Source organism: Lactuca sativa, chromosome 7, assembly GCF_002870075.4.
Source record: "Lactuca sativa cultivar Salinas chromosome 7, Lsat_Salinas_v11, whole genome shotgun sequence".
Lineage (NCBI taxonomy): Eukaryota > Viridiplantae > Streptophyta > Magnoliopsida > Asterales > Asteraceae > Lactuca > Lactuca sativa.
Window position 1 is genome coordinate 204,989,562 of NC_056629.2, and position 18,848 is coordinate 205,008,409.

At 37.8% G+C, this 18,848-nt stretch overlaps 2 protein-coding genes across 2 annotated transcripts; both read right to left on the minus strand.

Annotated features, from left to right (window-relative positions):
- Positions 1-285: 285 nt before the first annotated feature.
- On the minus strand, positions 286-1,951 carry LOC111884731 (pentatricopeptide repeat-containing protein At5g66520). Its single transcript, XM_023881038.3, has one exon. The coding sequence runs from the start codon at positions 1,949-1,951 to the stop codon at positions 428-430; it is 1,524 nt and encodes a 507-aa protein (XP_023736806.1). The 3' UTR covers positions 286-427.
- Positions 1,952-2,056: 105 nt separating this feature from the next.
- On the minus strand, positions 2,057-3,470 carry LOC111884732 (GPI-anchored protein LLG1). Its single transcript, XM_023881039.3, has 3 exons — positions 3,158-3,470; positions 3,001-3,060; positions 2,057-2,719 (listed from the first exon to the last, which is right to left on the minus strand). The coding sequence occupies exons 1-3, from the start codon at positions 3,231-3,233 to the stop codon at positions 2,343-2,345; spliced, it is 513 nt and encodes a 170-aa protein (XP_023736807.1). The 5' UTR covers positions 3,234-3,470; the 3' UTR covers positions 2,057-2,342.
- Positions 3,471-18,848: the final 15,378 nt, after the last annotated feature.

Sequence of the window (18,848 nt, forward strand, 5' to 3'; positions counted from 1 at the left end):
ATCATACCCTTTGGCCTAAATATTAGTAACTAAAACCCAAATGTATAGGCACGACATAATTAAATAATAATCCAAGTAAAACAAACAAAAATAGTTAAAAGATAAATACTTTGAAACGAGCTCTTTACTACATCCATATTTATTCAAATACATCAAAATTACACATATGTAAGTGATCATTGTACATTTTTTGCTAGCTTTTAATGAAATTTCTGTTATTCTAAAAAAAACAAGAATTACACAATTGATATTTCAAATTCTCATCGTGCTATATATTCATTCAAATTCATAAAATTGGTGTAAATAAAAATTTTAATCTAGTTAATAAATATAAGAGTATTTTTGAATATATATAGAAATTAGAAAGTCCATAATTAAACTTAGTCACCGTTAAACCCATTAAGTTAAAAAAGGAAACATCTAAAATTCATCCCTCGAACAAACCATATATATCTTGATACATTCCATGATCGATATCACTTGCCACAAACTCATGAACTTGGCCCTCAACCTCAATCAAGCTCGACCCTCGCCTTGTCTCTAAATTTCTATCCAAAAGTTGTTTTCTCAATTTATGTACGCGTTCTTGTTCTTCTTCAGTGTATGCAAACACATGACTTGCTAGCTTATACCGCTCACCAGACCATGGCTCCAACGCCACTATCTGCTTAAAAGCCAATTCCCCGCGCTTAAAATCTTTATGGATTCTACAAGCCGCAAGCAACGCACCCCAAATAACCACATTTGGCTCTTCCACCATTGTTGCTATAACCTCTTCCGCCTCATCTAACCTACCCGCACGCCCCAAAAGATCAACCATGCACCCGTAATGGTGAACCGATGGTCTAATATTATATAAACTTGTCATTTGGTTGAAATATGATTGACCCAATTCTACAAATCCTCCATGAGAACACGCGGTGAGTATGGCTACAAATATAACTCCGTTCGGTTGTATTCCATTATCAACCATTTCATCAAAAAGTTGAAAACATTTGCAAGCCAACCCGTGTTTTGCAAACCCTGAAATGATAACTCCATACGCCACAACGTCTTTTGAAGACATGTTTTTGAAGACTTCATAAGCAAAATCAATACATCCGCACCCCGCATACATGTCAACAATTGATGTTCCAAGTTTAACACTAATTTCCCCCCATGTCCGGGTTATATAACCATGTATCCATCGACCCTGACCAAGTGCTCCCGAACGCCCGCATGCAGAAAGCGCGCTCACAAGACTCGACTCGTTCATTGGAATCTTACACGCTACCATTTCTTGAAAGACGACCAACGCGTTCTCGTGCATACCGTTTTGGGTGTACCCTGTTATCATCGCGCTCCAAGTTGCAGAATCTCGTGTAGACATTTTATCGAACAGTTGGCGGGCGAACTTAATTTCTCCCAGGTTCATGTAGCTAGTGATCATGGAGTTGGTTGCGGACACGTTTTCGTTGGGGAATTGAGCAAGAATGCATTCAGACGACTCCGTGTCGCCTGAATTCGCGTACATTTTTATCATCGAGCTGTGGATATAAGTGTTGGGTTTTATTCCATCTTTGATGATTCGTGCATGTAGTTGTTTACCTTCCGAAAGAGCTTTTAACTGGGAACAAGCTTTAAGAACATAAGTGTATGTGTGGTTGTCGGGTGTTAGGGTTTCCTCTAAGAGTTTGTTGTAAAGTAAAAGTGACTCATGTTGGCGATTAACTAACATTAAGCATCTGATAATCATGTTGTAGGCATATACATCTGGAAAACGGATTTTCTCAAACAGAGACAAAGCTTCATTGATTTCACCACATGCAGAATATGATTCGATTAACCTCGTTGTATTAATCTTACGTTTGATCAATCCTGACACCACAAACTGGGTGTGTAATTGTCTGGTTTCTTTCACGTTGTTGCACATTTGCAACAACATGACAGGCACTGTTACGCATGTTGTCATCCCTACTATTTATTCTCTTTATTCTTTCTAAGGGGAAATTTATTTTGGTATTTAAAGTATTGCTATTCGTTCACAGCCATATAAACATTATCCAAGAATCAAAAAGATGAAAGATCGTTTTATATTATAGCAAAGTAGGACCACACATATATAACATGATTGATTACAGACCAATTGTAATAATAGATGCATTCGTTGTAAAAAAAAAAAATACCAAATTTTCTTAGTGAGTATGGGAAGATATTAAATAATTATACAACATTAAAAAAAAAAAAAAAAAAATCTCCTTCGTGGGATATCTAATATCGATGATACAACATTAAAAAAAATAACTCAAAACAAACTTACAGGAATTTGGCAACATGAAGAGGCAATTTTGATTCTTGAGCCTTCAAAACCACCGGAAGAATAAGATAAGAAAAGTTGCAGTTAGTGAGAGAAGTAACGATGGGTTGCGGATGATGTGGCTGTTGTTGGTATCAGCTCCTACACCATTCCTTGCTGTTCCTGGTGCTGAAGCAGGGCAGATGAGGCCTACTTTGTCATCGCGACACAAGCTAGCAAAAAGGCCAGGTGGATAGCTGCCATACAGATTGATGTAGCTGAACATTGTTGAAGAACACTCGTTTTCTAAGTCGTTTAAGTCTTCTGCATAAGGACATGCGAAGTCTTTGAATGCTTGACAACAGAGATCAGCAGGGTAGCGTGGGCCTTTGCAACGACTGGTGATGATTGTGTAGTTCATGAACTCAAAGTTTACAGGACAAGCTGCAAGTAAAAGTAAGACTGATCAATTCAATCAAAGCAAAATTCAATATATCAAGAGCATGGATTTGAATCGAAATTGAGCTAAGTCGAGTTCAAAATCTCGTGCTGCAAAACCCTAACTTATAGATCAACCCGAATCATTCATCCTCATTCTCCAATTTTGAGAATCGAATTAAACTAGATGATTTGGTGATTAAAACAATGAAAACCAGGGAAAACAACTAGAAGTAAGAACAAGCTGAAGAGTTCAAAACAGATTATGCAGAATAAAAAGAGCATACGTTTCTTGGCCTGGAGAAGGTTTCTTCCAATTAAAGCTAAATCAGAGGAGAATACACCATCTGTACACAGAAAACAAGCGACGAAGAAGGGGTTAAAGGTGAAGATCCGACGTAGAACCACTAAATCACAATGAAAATCGGAATTAAAGAAACAAACCTGAAACGGAGACCGGAGAAGAGAAACAAGTAGAGATGCAGAAGAGCAGAAGAAGAAGTGAGATCGAAATCTTCATGTTTAAAGAAGATGCACCAATTGAACTCCCGCAAAAAGATTGTTATTATGATTGTTAGTCTTCTTCTACTTCAACTACGGGAAGAGAGAGAGAGAGAGAGAGAGAGAGAGAGAGAGAGAGAGAGAGAGAGAGAGAGAGAGGACAGGAAAGGAGGAATTTGAGAAAGACAGCGAAGCACAGTCAGATCCAGGAAATGGACATGGAAGCCAGTAGTGTTTCACGCGGTGTGGCGGAAGGACTTTTTCAATTCGGCACAAAATTTAATTCTAACTAAAATATGTCTCATTTTGTCGATTTTTAGACGGATTATACATAGATAATTACAAATAATTATATTAACATCCCTGCGGTTGGAACGGCATACATTCAAATTTGACCGGAAATCAAGAAAAATAAAGTAAAAGGAAGCCATTTGATGAAGATATCAATCAACATAAAAGGAGGCAACATGTACATCACAAACATGACCCCTTACAAGTAGTTTGCAATCATAACCCGAATAAACTAGTTGTCTATTCTAATGTTTTGGTCTATTGGTATTGTACTGGATTGGCACCAAGGTACACATCACTATCATTGTCAGAATAGACAAAGGTAGGTATGGAGACACGTTGATAGAATTTACGCATCAAGTTTCATGCCCAACTTATTTCGGCAACAGCATTAGCAACCTCATGGTAGTCAATCGCGACCCTAGATCTAGATATGGTTTCATGCCTATTCGATGACTAGTGAAGCAAATTTGGGCCAAGAAATACAAAATAGCCCAATGTGGATCACTTGGTATTTAGGCAACATGTCCGGTCAAGATTAGAGTAAGTAATAAGACGTCGCATGAGAGAGACAACGAGTTGCAATCTAAAGTGTGTAGTGCCCTAAATGTATTGTAGGATCTTCTTTAAAGCGGTAATGTGGGATTCACGAGGATCGTTCATGTAGGCATATCAGTTGAACTGCATAAGTGATGCCATGACCAATGAATGTGAGGTACATCAGAGCACCACATAGGCTTTTGTATAATGGCATGTCAGCGATAGGGGAGATATGGCCAAGTTTTGTTGAGGTATTAGCCAGAGTGCGTGCGGGTTCGCAATTAAACATGTAGGCACACTCTAGAATTTCATAGGAATATCATTCCTACGAGAAAAACATACCCTTTTTTACCCCTTAAGACAAAAATGTCGAGAAAGAAGTTCATATCCCAAAGATTAGTAATGGAGAACTCATTGCCAAAAATATCTTTAATTTGTCTAAGAAGATATGGAACTTGTTGCCAAAGATATATAATAGTGGGAGATGAAGTGGTCGTACAATGGAAGATATGTAGCAAGAGTAAAATACTAAAATGCCCTAAATGAAGAAATGGCTAGATCTACAAGATAATATGATCAAGCAATAAGCTTTTTACCTCCTCGAGGTTGCTAGCAAGTGGAGAATCTCATATCCAAGCTTCTCCCAAGCTCCAAAGTCCTTCTACCAACTCCTTCTTCAAGAACACCACCAAAGCACACAAATGAGCTCAAAATGCATTCTTCTCACTTAGGGTTTGCTAGAGGGACGTTTTCTCAGGTGGAGGCTGATGAGGAAATGAGAAATGAGGTGACAATGATGTTTATATATGGGCCAAACCCTAAAAATTAGGGTTTGAGGATTTATCACGTACGCCCTGCTTACGCGGTGTACTCCCAACGTACTAGGGTATGCCCCAGTACACTCAATGTACACAACGTACGCCCAACGTACTAACTAATTTGGCCAAAATCACCAAAATGCCACTATGGGTCATTCTTGCAATATTTCTCAAGAACAAGTGACAAAATGGAATATTCCTTCATACATAGGGTTAAAATTGAAAATATCTCATCATCAGGATGTTACAAAAGGGCACATGTAACCTAAAAGGATCTATGTCTTACACTTTGAAGGCAACATACTTTGAATAATAAAATTAACATGAACCCTAGCAATTTCGAAATTAATAAATCAAGGTTACATACCTCAAACTTGTTATAGCAAACAGGTTACTTTAATCCTTCCTTTGAAAATCTTGGAAAACTAGAACCAAAAAGATGATGCCTCTAATGGCTCACACTCAAACCCTAAAACTAGAAGACAATTAAGGAGAGAGGAGAAGAGGTAGTTTTTTCGTTCAACACCTTTAGGGAAGTGAGAACCACGAATTTAAAGTCCCAAGGGGTCATATTTATAGCTAGGGATCACAAGGATTTACCCTTATTTGAGTAATAAAATACTCAGATTTTATTTATTTGAAACAATTATCCTTATCAGCTTCAGGAGGCTTCCAGAAACCCTAATGTAACATTATAATTTCCAGGTATTATACTTTTGGCCCTTGTGTTAATTTTTATTTGCAAAATGGTCCTATGCTCATGTTGTAAGAAACGCGTGTCTGACTTCATACGCCCAACGTAGTATGGGGTATGCCCAGCGTAATGGGTTAATGAACGCGGGTAGGTACGACACTACACCCAACATATGTCAAACTACGCCCAGTGTAGTGCATCGGACTTAAACCCTAATTTGGAGAGGTTGGGCACTATATAATCATACTTATGGCTCATGTTACCCTCATTTCTCAGCCTCCATCGACCATATAGCCTCATCTTCAAATCCTAGACCTTTCCATTGTGTTTTTGAGCTCATTGTGTGCATCTTAGTGTGTTTTGGCTAATTATCAAGAAGAAGGAGTTTGGTGCAAGGTTATGGATCAAGGAAGAGCTTATGGATCCTGATTCTCTACTCCATTTCCAACTTGTTTGAGGTAAATATCTATGATCTTGTTCATTAGAAGCTTAGCTTAAATTTATATGGGTTTTGGACCCTTTTTGGCCCCATGAATGAGATCAAGTGGTTTGACATCACTCCAGGAGCTTTGAGTTGCCGCTCTTGGTGTTTCTGAGGTTCAAGGTCCATAAAGTTGGCACCTTTAGGGTTTAGAATCATCCATGCATGAGATTATGTCCATTTAGTGAAAGTAGAGTGCTACATCTTGAAGTTGGGTCCATTTGGGGCATGCAAAGTCACCAAGTCAGTGACTTTATGGTTGTAGGTGCTTTTTAAGGGCTTGATTTGTGGTTTGGACTTCTGGTCTTAAGCATTAAGTGCTAAAAGTGAGCTTTGACTGAATGGGTGAGTACGTTGGGCGTACAAGTCTATACGCGACGCGTACAAGCCATTTAGTGTGTACGCTTTGTAACAACCCGGCATTTTGAGACAATATAATGTAACACCACTCAAATTTAGGACAAAATATAACTTTCCTAAAATATTATTTGGGTTAAATAAAGTGGTAGGAATTGTATCAAGGTTTTCGTACATATAAAGAACACAAAAATCCGGGTTATAACGAAGCAGTTATGACCAATCTAAGATTCGCGACGAAACCCGGCAACACCGATTAAGCGAAAAACGCAAAGTTTCAATACAATAATTTTTAGCCTTAAGTATCTAAACAAAAGTCGTAGATTTCGTTAAATGGTGAGCGTGCATAAAAAGATCGCCCAAATTAGACCTCGTATGAAGAAGTTACGATTTTCCTAAGTTTTGTAACAGTAGTAGAGGGCTAAAAACTCGAATTGAAGATCGAGTGTTAGTTAGCTATCACCACCTAAACGAAAGTTGAAGATCTCCACAATAGGAGTAAAATGATAAAAAGACAAACGAAAACCGACGTCGAATAAAGAAACTATGAATTTTTAACGGACTTTAGCAATCCCGGCCTATTAAAAATATATCATAAAAAAATAAAGTCAAAACTAGCCGACGGAGTCTAAATGAAAGTTGTAGAGCATAATCTCACCTACGCGTGGATATATAGAACGCGAAAAACGGAGCCCATACGTGAAAGTTACGGAATTTAGAAGATGGGAGACTGGATTACGCCCAGCGTAATCCAAGATTACGCCCAGCGTACTAAACCCAGTGTCAAGTCCCATCGGCTCGAGTGCTCTACGCTAGCTAGACCAGAGTTGTAAGCCGTGACGCATTTTTACACCCCGCATAACCGAAGTACGCCCCGCGTAACGCGTATGCCCAGCGTACTCCGTTGGTACGCCCCGCGTACGCGATCCTCCAGCACTATAAATAGAGGGTTTGAGCTACGGGTTTTGACACATATCTCTCATATCCTCTCTCACTTTCACACACCCTAGAGCTCCAGAGACCATCATGACACCCTCGGTTTCCGTACCCGAGCCCCGATGAAAGATCTACGCTACCGAGATCCCCGAAGAGCACGCAGCTTTCCGCGGTCTGCTCAACTCTAACCTCTCTCTCTTCAAACCAAACGAGTGAGTTCATACCCCTATAAACTACATTTTTAAATGTGATATCAATACTTTTTATATACACTTTTAAGGGGGGGGGGGGGATACAAGTAAACACACGATTATTATCGTGTGTAACCCAAAGTTTCACTAAATACTCATTTTTATCAAGTAAATCATATGTGATTCATAAACACTACATGGAACCTTTCGTACGCGAAACATATCACGATATCATCTTGTCTCTTGAAATTAAATATGTAGTTTTACATATACAAACCAAACACTTTATTTATACTTTGAGTATGTGTGTTCATTTATGTCACTACAAAAGTTACACCTTACATAACAAGTGAGCATTTCACTAGGGTTTATTATATAACGAAACAAACTTTTGGAAAAACTATAATAGTTTACGACAAACATTTTTACATGTTAAAAACTCGTTATCAAACTGTCTTTACATACTTTATGTTTCCTTTCAAACACTGTTAGAATCGTATTTCAAACAAAGGTCTTCTTATACTTAAAATTGTTCTTATCAAACAAACTACTTTCAAATCGTTTTATAAAACTGACATCAAGTCATCATTTCTTATTTATTAAACTTCTCAAAGGTTATAAAAAAAAACTTCTTTTATATTTTTATTGTCAAATGCATGCCTATGCATGTGTAGTTATATATATATATATATATATATATATATATATATATATATATATCATGTATACAGATATAAACATAAAAGTTTTCCATCAGTTGGTTCAGTACCTTTGGATGGAAAAGGCATATTTTGGTTATACACATACACTACTAGTAACTATAATAGGTATAAGTTAGGATATACTACTTACCAATCCAAATATAAGGAATCACACAAGAGTCAGTTTATTTATAAGTCTATACTAATACATCACATACTATATAAAGAGATACGATTATATACAATTACAAGGCATACAAATTTCAAGACATACAATTACAAGAGATACGATTACATCAGATAGTGTACTAGATATACATAAAATTTTACATACTACACGTACCATATCAAAGAGATATTTTCTTATACAAGAACAAATGGACATTTTCATACGTAAATCTGTTTTTATACTAGGTTTTGTGAGACATTTCACGTACTTTTGAGTATGCATTATTAAGTCATGTATTATATACCACAATCCCTTGTAGGGGGAGCGTGATACTTGTGTATAGATTTATATGGGATTGACAATCTCGCACCTAAACTGTTAGCTACAGTTAGACCGGCAGGTCTGGGGTGACAAATGTCATAACATTCCAACGTCTAAAGAACGTTGTTACAGGCAGTCTGGGTCATTAGCATGGTTATAAAACTCACATGGAGTATTAAAAACACGTTGATTTACGGGGTTATCATATACCTTAGCGATTATAACTGTACACAAATCTACTATTTTAGACATGAAAAACATTATGGTAGTTCATTTTGGGACTTTTAATCTACCATCCACTTATAAACAAATATTGGATTTCTGAAGCAAACATTCAAAACAGTCGAGTCTTGGTAGAAGACTACATTTTATACTAGTAGAAAATATGGGATTTTTTAGGATTTTCAAACGTTTACAGTTACTTACAAACATATTCGTTGGTACAAACTTTCCTTCAAACATTTACAGGTCTTTCTTTACAGCCTTACAAATCAAAGTCACATAAATACTTATGAATTCACCAACATTATTGCTGATACTCGCTTTCAAAATAACTTGTATTCCCAGGATACGGATAGACAGGTACGTCTACCAGGTTCTGTGAAGACGGAGCGATCAAGACTCGTCTTTTATTTTTGAATATTCATTTTTGTAGAATTATACTATGAAAGAACTCAAATGTAATTAAAATTATACTATTAATGCAATGGATGATGTTGTTGCTTGTTTACTACTTTGCATTGTTGTGATACAATACATGACGTCCTCCGCCCCAGAACATTTCCGCTGTTCTCGGTTTTGGGGTGTGACAGATTGGTATCAGAGCATTGTTTATAGTGAATTGAGTATATCAACCCATAAAAGATATACAAACTATAAATACAATAGGGATTAAAATACTCTGATAAAGAGTCTGCTTTTAATATAATAAAATATTTAATTGAGTATACATATCTACTAAAATCAGTGTCACTAAGACAGAACAAAAGAATTACTATTGTTGGGCAGCACAAGTAGACTTAGAGACATATAGTCAAAATTGGGATGATATAGCCTGATCAACTATATTATCTGAGTGTTGACTAGCATGTGCCTAAGTGTGGTTGTGAGTTGCAACAAGTCTAAAAACTTACCCATAATACCACAATGAGAACAATAGAACATAAACCTAAAATACTATAGGAGTATTTTGTGTATTACTATAAACTACTTATGTGTTAGATTCTTCTACCCCAATTACCGTATAGATAACATAGCTGGACCCCATCCCCACGACGACCCGTACTTCTCGAACAAAGGCAATGCTGGATGGTTCAGAGAAGAACCAGAGAATGATCATCCAATCCCTTTTGAATGATCACCATACTAAAGACCTTTCGGATGATGATAACTCCGAAGCTGAGGAGGAGAACCTACCCCCGGTAACTCCCAATTCAAATCCTAACCCTCGTCCAGCTCTTCATGGCTCGACGCTTCCTTGGGTAGAATACCTGGAAACATGGAGTGAATAGCAAGATCAACCTATGTCGTTTAAAGGAGACCGAAGCTGCTACAACGTAAGGGGAACTCAGCAGACAAAGTTCTACAAATCCTGATCCGTAAAGTTGCTCGAAACGAAATTCAGGGCAGGACGGCTCTCCATTGTATCAAAGAGGTTAAATACCAACGCAAGAATGCACACCATCTACACCAATCATCTTGAAAACACTCGTGAGAGATCTGAGAGAGACCATGAGACCCTGCTGCAAGCATTAGCTAAAACACGAGCCGAAGTCATAGAGATACAAGTACGCCAGAGAGTATACGAAAGACACCTTCTTGATAATGGAACGTCAATTGGCTGAACTGAGAGTTCACCAGAAGGATGACCGCCGCTTGTAAAAAAGGCTTTATTTCCCTTCCTTGTTTAAAGGAATCGTTTTTCCTGTGTATGTCCTATGTAGCATTTTTCTATGTAACAATCTTGTACTGTAAGTACTGTTAGTTAGGCCTTTATGCGGCCAAAACCTTTCTACTCCGGATATGATGTAAGACCTTCTTCAAGATCAATTTTCCCAAACTTTTTACGTCATAAATATCGATATTGAAAGTCGGCTAACTTCGGTGTCACTCTTTGTCCAAAAACCCTTATCATACCTTCATTGGAGTCTATCTGAAACATGCTTTAGTCAATTCATTGGACTATAATAATTTAACTCCGGAGACATTTCCAAGTTTCTTTTAGTGGTTGGATCATGTTATTCACCAACCAACGATACCTCGGCTTGAACGGCAAACGTCTTAAGACCATTCTACAAACATACTTCTACTCTGTACTAGGACTGCATCATAGGTATGTAGGTCAAACCATCATGAACATACTTCCAATCCGTACTAGGACTGCATCATAGGGATAATCATGTCGTCATCCGGAAACGATCAGCCGAACAACGAAACCCCTATCCTCCATATCGACACCGCGTCATTACAAGCTGCAGTAGCAGCTACGGTGACAACTTTCCTTACACACATCAACTCAGGCAACACAAGTAAGACCGACAAAGGAGTCGAGAGTTCTGATGATAATACCAAACCAGGAAAGCAACAAATGGCAACAGTCCTAGACTTGCGAAGCCGTAAGACCGAAAGGAAGAGACGATATCGTCAAGCCCTAAAGGAGCGCAAGAGATCCCAAAGACTTGCCATGCCACAACAACAAATGGCAACCCTTGCAGAACGCTTTAGGAAGCAATATCCAAGGTGGTGTAATGAGGAAGGCACTAGTGTCCACATAACACTCGCTAAACACCTCACTCCCGCCACCAAGGCTAGTACTAGCCAGTCATGCCACCAATGCGGGGAAATAGGGCGCCTCAAGAAGGATTGCCCTATAACAAAGAACTCTGGCGCAGACGGTAGGATTCTCAGGATCACAGCTGCAGGAGAATCTACTCCGAACCCACGTTAATGTAATTTAGGAGTTTCGTTGTAACAGACTTATAAACCATCCAAAACTAGTGTAATCAGAGTCTTATCTTTTGCGGGATCCCGTCGGTATAGGGATGCACGTGCTGCGTATACTTGCCTTTTGTAGTATACCTTATTCGCAACAATAGTCTTATAGTAGTCTAAAGTACTGTAACTCTGTTGATGGTTGCACGGTTGTGTTTTGTCTGTAAATGGTTTATATTCAAATCTAATGTCTTTACGTTTCTTTATGATTCCAACATTATCTTACGACTTGATTCAATTTGATCCTCACAAAAACAGCTTCATACGTACATCCCTTTCTTCGAAATCGCCTTTCCAGCGAAACCGTCATTCCAAAACACCGAAGTACCCATGTATAGAATACTTCATAGTTCTTTTCCTTTCCAAAGAAATCCCCGAAGTGCCACTTGTACAGTATGTCAAGTTCAAATCCAAAGGTCCATACGGTTGATCTTCGCTGATGAATGTATACATAGGGGTGATATATAATCAAGGTTCTACAGGTTTGGAATTGACAATTCCACTTTAACTTCTTTTTCCTCAATGGGATTTGAGCTTAAAGAAGAATCATTTATTCGACTACCTCCTCAACCTTATTTATATACGACTCGTATACCCGAGATTGTGATCGTTGAACCATGTATGAATTCTAATATGAACTTCAGGACGGAGACTGCCCAAGACTATGAGTGATCGTGCTTCCGTAAGAATAAACTTAGGAATACCTATCCTTTTCCCTAATTCATGAGTAGTCATACTTTCTTTTAGATCTTCACGACAACTAATCCACCCCAAGGTTTTGACATCATAATCAGTAGGAGTTGATTTAGTCTACATCGAGCCAACATCATGTGCTTTGATAAAGCAGTTCGTCCTAACCTCCCTAAACAACGAAGCCCTAGTTATTTACAGCCACAAATCAAGTACGAACCCTCTCATCATTTCTTGTATGCAAGCTTAGAAATGCTTACGAAAGTGTGACATCCCCAATTTCACGGCCAGAAAAGACCGATTTGTTTATGCTTTATTTTATAAATCAGAGTGATCGTTTAAAGAAAACGGTTGCGGAATTTGTTCCCAAAATAAAATATGATAACCATTTATCAAAACATTTCTCGAAAAGAATGTATTTTCATTAAATAATAAAAACTCAAGATGTAATGTTCGTTACAGACCAAAAGCATAAACAATATAACATAGATCTTACAATGGTTAATTATAATTACAGATCTATAATCCCAAAATCTCTCATCAAGTCCACCAACTTATACCCTTGTGCCATTACCTGTAATGAAAAGAAAACTGAGTGGGTCAGGCTTGGGAGCCTGGTGAGCATATAGGGTTTTCAACCCACAATAATATAATCATTATATTTAATCAGCAAACAATCAACCCAATTACCCATCCCCATTATCTTCTTAAGGTTTTACCCTAAGGACCAACTATCCTTCATTAATTTATTCATAAGAAATTTGGCATGAATTCCATTGCTGCCAAAGCTTACTTTATCAAGTACTAAATCCATAGTTATCTGGTGCTAACTCCATAGTCACCAAGGTTCACTTAACAAGCGCTAACTCCATAGTCGCCAAGGTTTACTCAACAAGCGTTAACTCCATAGTCGCCAAAGTTTACTCAACGTGCGCTAACTCCATAGTCGCCAAGGTTTACTCAACAAGCGCTAACTCCATAGTCGCCAAAGTTTACTCAACGTGCGCTAACTCCATAGTTGCCAAGGTTTACTCAACAAGTGCTAACTCCATAGTCTCCAAGGTTTACTCAACAATAGGCGCTAACTCCATAGTCACCAAGGTTCACTTAACAATAGGTACTAAATCCATAGTCACCAAGGTTTATTCAACAAGCGCTAACTCCATAGTCACCAAGGTTCACTTAACAATATGCGCTAAATCCATAGTCACCAACAATTTCCATCTACCTATGTTCTACCCAACGATTTTGTAGATATAAATACTTACACAATTTAAATCATTTAACACCTGTATAAAACTCCAATTTCCATGCCCATCTCAAATAGACAAATAACATATAAACACATAGCACGTATTTCATAGCAAATACTTCATATTTATGTGTTAGAAGAAAGTAACTACACACCCACACATATAAACAACAATATACTTAATACACTCAAACCATACTTGTATTATTATCGTGTTTATGAAAGGTAGTATACACTCACTTGATCAGAAGATGATCGGACAGCACTACGACTTGCAGAAGTAGTAATCCTCAGCAGATCTGGAAGATCTTCACAAAAATCGAACTTCTCACGGGCAGAGCTTCGGCTCGGGAACCGCACTTCTCGGGATCTTCGGGATCTCAGGACTTGCCTCAGGGCTTGAGTATGATATCGGGGCTTCGGGATATTTCTGGCATGCAAAACGATGCAAAACAGGAGAGAGAAGAGAGGAAATGAACAAAAGAATCGGCTGCCTTGGGATCCTATTTATAGGAGGCTGGAGCCTCGGAGTACGCGGGGCGTACTGCTTCCGAAATCATCACTGCATGCGTCATCCGAGCCATTTGCTGCGAGTGTCGACACTTCGGTGTACGCGGGGCGTACTTCGGATGAGTCCGATGACTCGCCCTCGGATAATACCGGAATTAAAGATTAAATTTAATTACAAAATATTTAATAAACTTCGGAAATTCATATCTTCCTCATACGAACTCCGTTTTCGACGTTCTTTATATCCACGCGAAGGTGAGACTATGCTCTACAACTTTCGTTTAGACTCCGTCGGCTAAGTTTGACTTTATTTTTATTATTTATTTTTAATAGGCCGCGACAGAAAAACTTCGTTATAAATTCATAACTTCTTCGTTTGACGTCCTTTCTCGCCTAACTTTTTATCGCTTCAATACCAACAACGAGATCTTCGATTCTCGTTTAGATTGCTAAGGCTAAATATCGCTCTAACGTAAATTCACTTTTTACGTCGCGCTGTGTCGTGCCGGTTCTGTCGCGAAACTTCGACAGGTCATAACTTCTTTGTTATAACTCGGATTTTGGCGTTCTTTATATGCACGGAAACCTTGTAACATATACTACAACTTAGTTAGGATTATTCATCCTAAATAATCTTCTATCAAAAAGTCATTTTTGACGCTTATTGTCTCTAAATTGACTAGCCCTGATCTACAGGCGTTGCAGAAAGGAATATCATGTATTCTTTGCACACATCGCCGAGATGTGCCGAGAAGTGAAGGACATGCAGAACATCCAAGAAGTACGCGGTCTTCCCGAAACTTTTCCAGAAGGACAACCGAGACTACCAACACAGCGTCAAGTCGAATTCAGAATCGACTTAGTTCCAGGAGCTACCCCAGTAGCTAAATCACCTTATTGTCTAGCTCCAACCGAGATGCGAGAACTTCCTAGCGAGCTTAACAAACTCCTCAGAAGGGGATTCTTTAGGACAAGTTTCTCACTTGGAAGAACATCGAACCTGTCTATAAAAAAAGAAAGAGCGTTCCAAATGTTAAAGTAAGTCTGATACATCGCACCAACATTATCCCTCCCAAAAGGGGATAGAATATTTCGTGGTGTAATGCGATACATCTAACCAAGGGTTTGGTTGTAAGCAAGAGGAAAAGTCACTGCCCATACCTCAAGACAGCCTAAGACACAGGAAATTAACTATTCAACACGTGATCTTGAATCATGAGCAACGGTAATTGCTCTAAAGATTTGGAGACACTACTTGTAGGGTACAAGGTGTAATACTCTCACAGATCACAGAAACACTCAACACAGATTCGACAAGATAAAGAGATGATACCAGTGAAGTCAACGAAAGAAGCAAAGTCGTATCCCGATAGTGAAAGGTTCGCTGGAATGCCAGGTGAAGACGAATGATTACTTAAGAACACGAGTAGCAAATAAAACTTATGTCCATAGCATGATTATTAATACTGCTTAAACTCGAATTTCGGGACGAAATTCCCTCTAACAGGGGTATGATGTGACAACCCGACATTTTGAGACAATATAATGTAACACCACTCAAATTTAGGCCAAAATATAACTTTCCTAAAATATTATTTGGGTTAAATAAAGTGGTAGGAATTGTATCAAGGTTTTCGTACATATAAAGAACACAAAAATCCGGGTTATAACGAAGCAGTTATGACCAATCTAAGATTCGCGACGAAATCCGACAACACCGATTAAGCGAAAAACGCAAAGTTTCAATACAATAATTTTTAGCCTTAAGTATCTAAACAAAAGTCGTAGATTTCGTTAAATGGTGAGCGTGCAAAAAAAGATCGCCTAAATTGGACCTCGTATGAAGAAGTTACGATTTTCCTAAGTTTCGTAACAGTAGTAGAGGGCTAAAAACTCGAATTGAAGATCGAGTGTTAGTTAGCTATCGCCACCTAAACGAAAGTTGAAGATCTCCACAATAGGAGTAAAATGATAAAAAGACAAATGAAAACCGACGTCGAATAAAGAAACTATGAATTTTTAACGGATTTTAGCAGTCCCGGCCTATTAAAAATATATCATAAAAAAATTAAGTCAAAACTAGCCGACGGAGTCTAAATGAAAGTTGTAGAGCATAATCTCACCTACGCGTGGATATAAAGAACGCGAAAAACGGAGCCCGTACGCGAAAGTTACAGAATTTAGAAGATGGGAGACTGGATTACGCCCAACGTAATCCAAGATTACGCCCAGCGTACTAGACCCAGTGTCAAGTCCCATCGGCTCGAGTGCTCTACGCTAGCTAGACTGGAGTCGTAAGCCGTGACGCATTTTTACGCCCCGCGTAACGCATACGCCCAGCGTACTCCGGTGGTACGCCCCGCGTACGCGATCCTCCAGCACTATAAATAGAGGGTTTGAGCTACGGGTTTTGACACATATCTCTCATACCCTCTCTCACTTTCACACACCCTAGAGCTCCAAAGACCATCCCGACACCCTCGGTTTCCATACCCGAGCCCCGACGAAAGATCTACGCTACCGAGATCCCCGAAGAGCCCGAAGACGCAGCTTTCCGCGGTCGAAGTTCTGCTCAACTCTAGCCTCTCTCTCTTCAAACCAAACAAGTGAGTTCATACCCCTATAAACTACAGTTTTAAATGTGATATCAATACTTTTTATATACACTTTTAAGGGGGGAATACAAGTAAACACACGATTATTATCGTGTGTAACCCAAAGTTTCACTAAATACTCATTTTTATCAAGTAAATCATATGTGATTCATAAACACTACATGGAACCTTTCGTACGCGAAACATATCACAATATCATCTTGTCTCTTGAAATTAAATATGTAGTTTTACATATACGAACCAAACACTTTATTTATACTTTGAGTATGTGTGTTCATTTATGACACTACAAAAGTTACACCTTACATAACAAGTGAGCATTTCACTAGGGTTTATTATATAACGAAACAAACTTTTGGAAAAACTATAATAGTTTACGACAAACATTTTTACATGTTAAAAACTCGTTATCAAACTGTCTTACATACTTTATGTTTCCTTTCAAACACTGTTAGAATCGTATTTCAAACAAAGGTCTTCTTATACTTAAAATTGTTCTTATCAAACAAACTACATTCAAATCGTTTTATAAAACTGACATCAAGTCATCATTTCTTATTTATTAAACTTCTCAAAGGTTATAAAAAAAACTTCTTTTATATTTTTATTGTCAAATGCATGCCTATGCATGTGTAGTTATATATATATATATATATATATATATATATATATATATATATATATATATATATCATGTATACAGATATAAACATAAAAGTTTTCCATCAGTTGGTTCAGTACCTTTGGATGGAAAAGGCATATTTTGGTTATACACATACACTACTAGTAACTATAATAGGTATAAGTTAGGATATACTACTTACCAATCCAAATATAAGGAATCACACAAGAGTCAGTTTATTTATAAGTCTATACTAATACATCACATACTATATAAAGAGATACGATTATATACAATTACAAGGCATACAAATTTCAAGACATACAATTACAAGAGATACGATTACATCAGATAGTGTACTAGATATACATAAAATTTTACATACTACACGTACCATATCAAAGAGATATTTTCTTATACAAGAACAAATGGACATTTTCATACGTAAATCTGTTTTTATACTAGGTTTTGTGAGACATTTCACGTACTTTTGAGTATGCATTATTAAGTCATGTATTATATACCACAATCCCTTGTAGGGGGAGCGTGATACTTGTGTATAGATCTATACGGGATTGACAATCCCGCACCTAAACTGTTAGCTACAGTTAGACCGGCAGGTCTGGGGTGACAAATGTCATAACATTCCAACGCCTGAAGAACGTTGTTACAGGCAGTCTGGGTCATTAGCATGGTTATAAAACTCACATGGAGTATTAAAAACACGTTGATTTACGGGGTTATCATATACCTTAGCGATTATAACTGTACACAAATCTACTATTTTAGACATGAAAAACATTATGGTAGTTCATTTTGGGACTTTTAATCTACCATCCACTTATAAACAAATATTGGATTTCTGAAGCAAACATTCAAAACAGTCGAGTCTTGGTAGAAGGCTACATTTTATACTAGTAGAAAATATGGGATTTTCTAGGATTTTCAAACGTTTACAATTACTTACAAACATATTCATTGGTACAAACTTTCCTTCAAACATTTACAGGTCTTTCTTTACAGCCTTACAAATCAAAGTCACATAAATACTTATGAATTCACCAACATTATTGTTGATACTCGCTTTCAAAATAACTTGTATTCCCAGGATACGGATAGACAGGTACGTCTACCAGGTTCTGTGAAGACGGAGCGATCAAGACTCGTCTTTTATTTTTGAATATTCATTTTTGTAGAATTATACTATGAAAGAACTCAAATGTAATTAAAATTATACTATTAATGCAATGGATGATGTTGTTGCTTGTTTACTACTTTGCATTGTTGTGATACAATACATGACGTCCTCCGCCCCAGAACGTTTCCGCCGTTCTTGGTTTTGGGGTGTGACACGCTTAGTGTACAACTGATTACTCCCCGCGTACCCATTCTATTGGGCTTATCGTTTTGGGATTCGAGTTTGGGCTATTCTTTAGGCTTAGATGTTTAGGGGTC

Coding starts and splice junctions, on each gene's coding strand:
- LOC111884731 (XM_023881038.3), bottom strand. CDS start 1,951: ATGACAACATGCGTAACAGTGCCTGTCATGTTGTTGCAAATGTGCAAC.
- LOC111884732 (XM_023881039.3), bottom strand. CDS start 3,233: ATGAAGATTTCGATCTCACTTCTTCTTCTGCTCTTCTGCATCTCTACT. Junction 3,061..3,157: donor TTCTCCGGTCTCCGTTTCAG/GTTTGTTTCTTT, acceptor TTCTGTGTACAG/ATGGTGTATTCTCCTCTGAT. Junction 2,720..3,000: donor CCTTCTCCAGGCCAAGAAAC/GTATGCTCTTTT, acceptor TTTTACTTGCAG/CTTGTCCTGTAAACTTTGAG.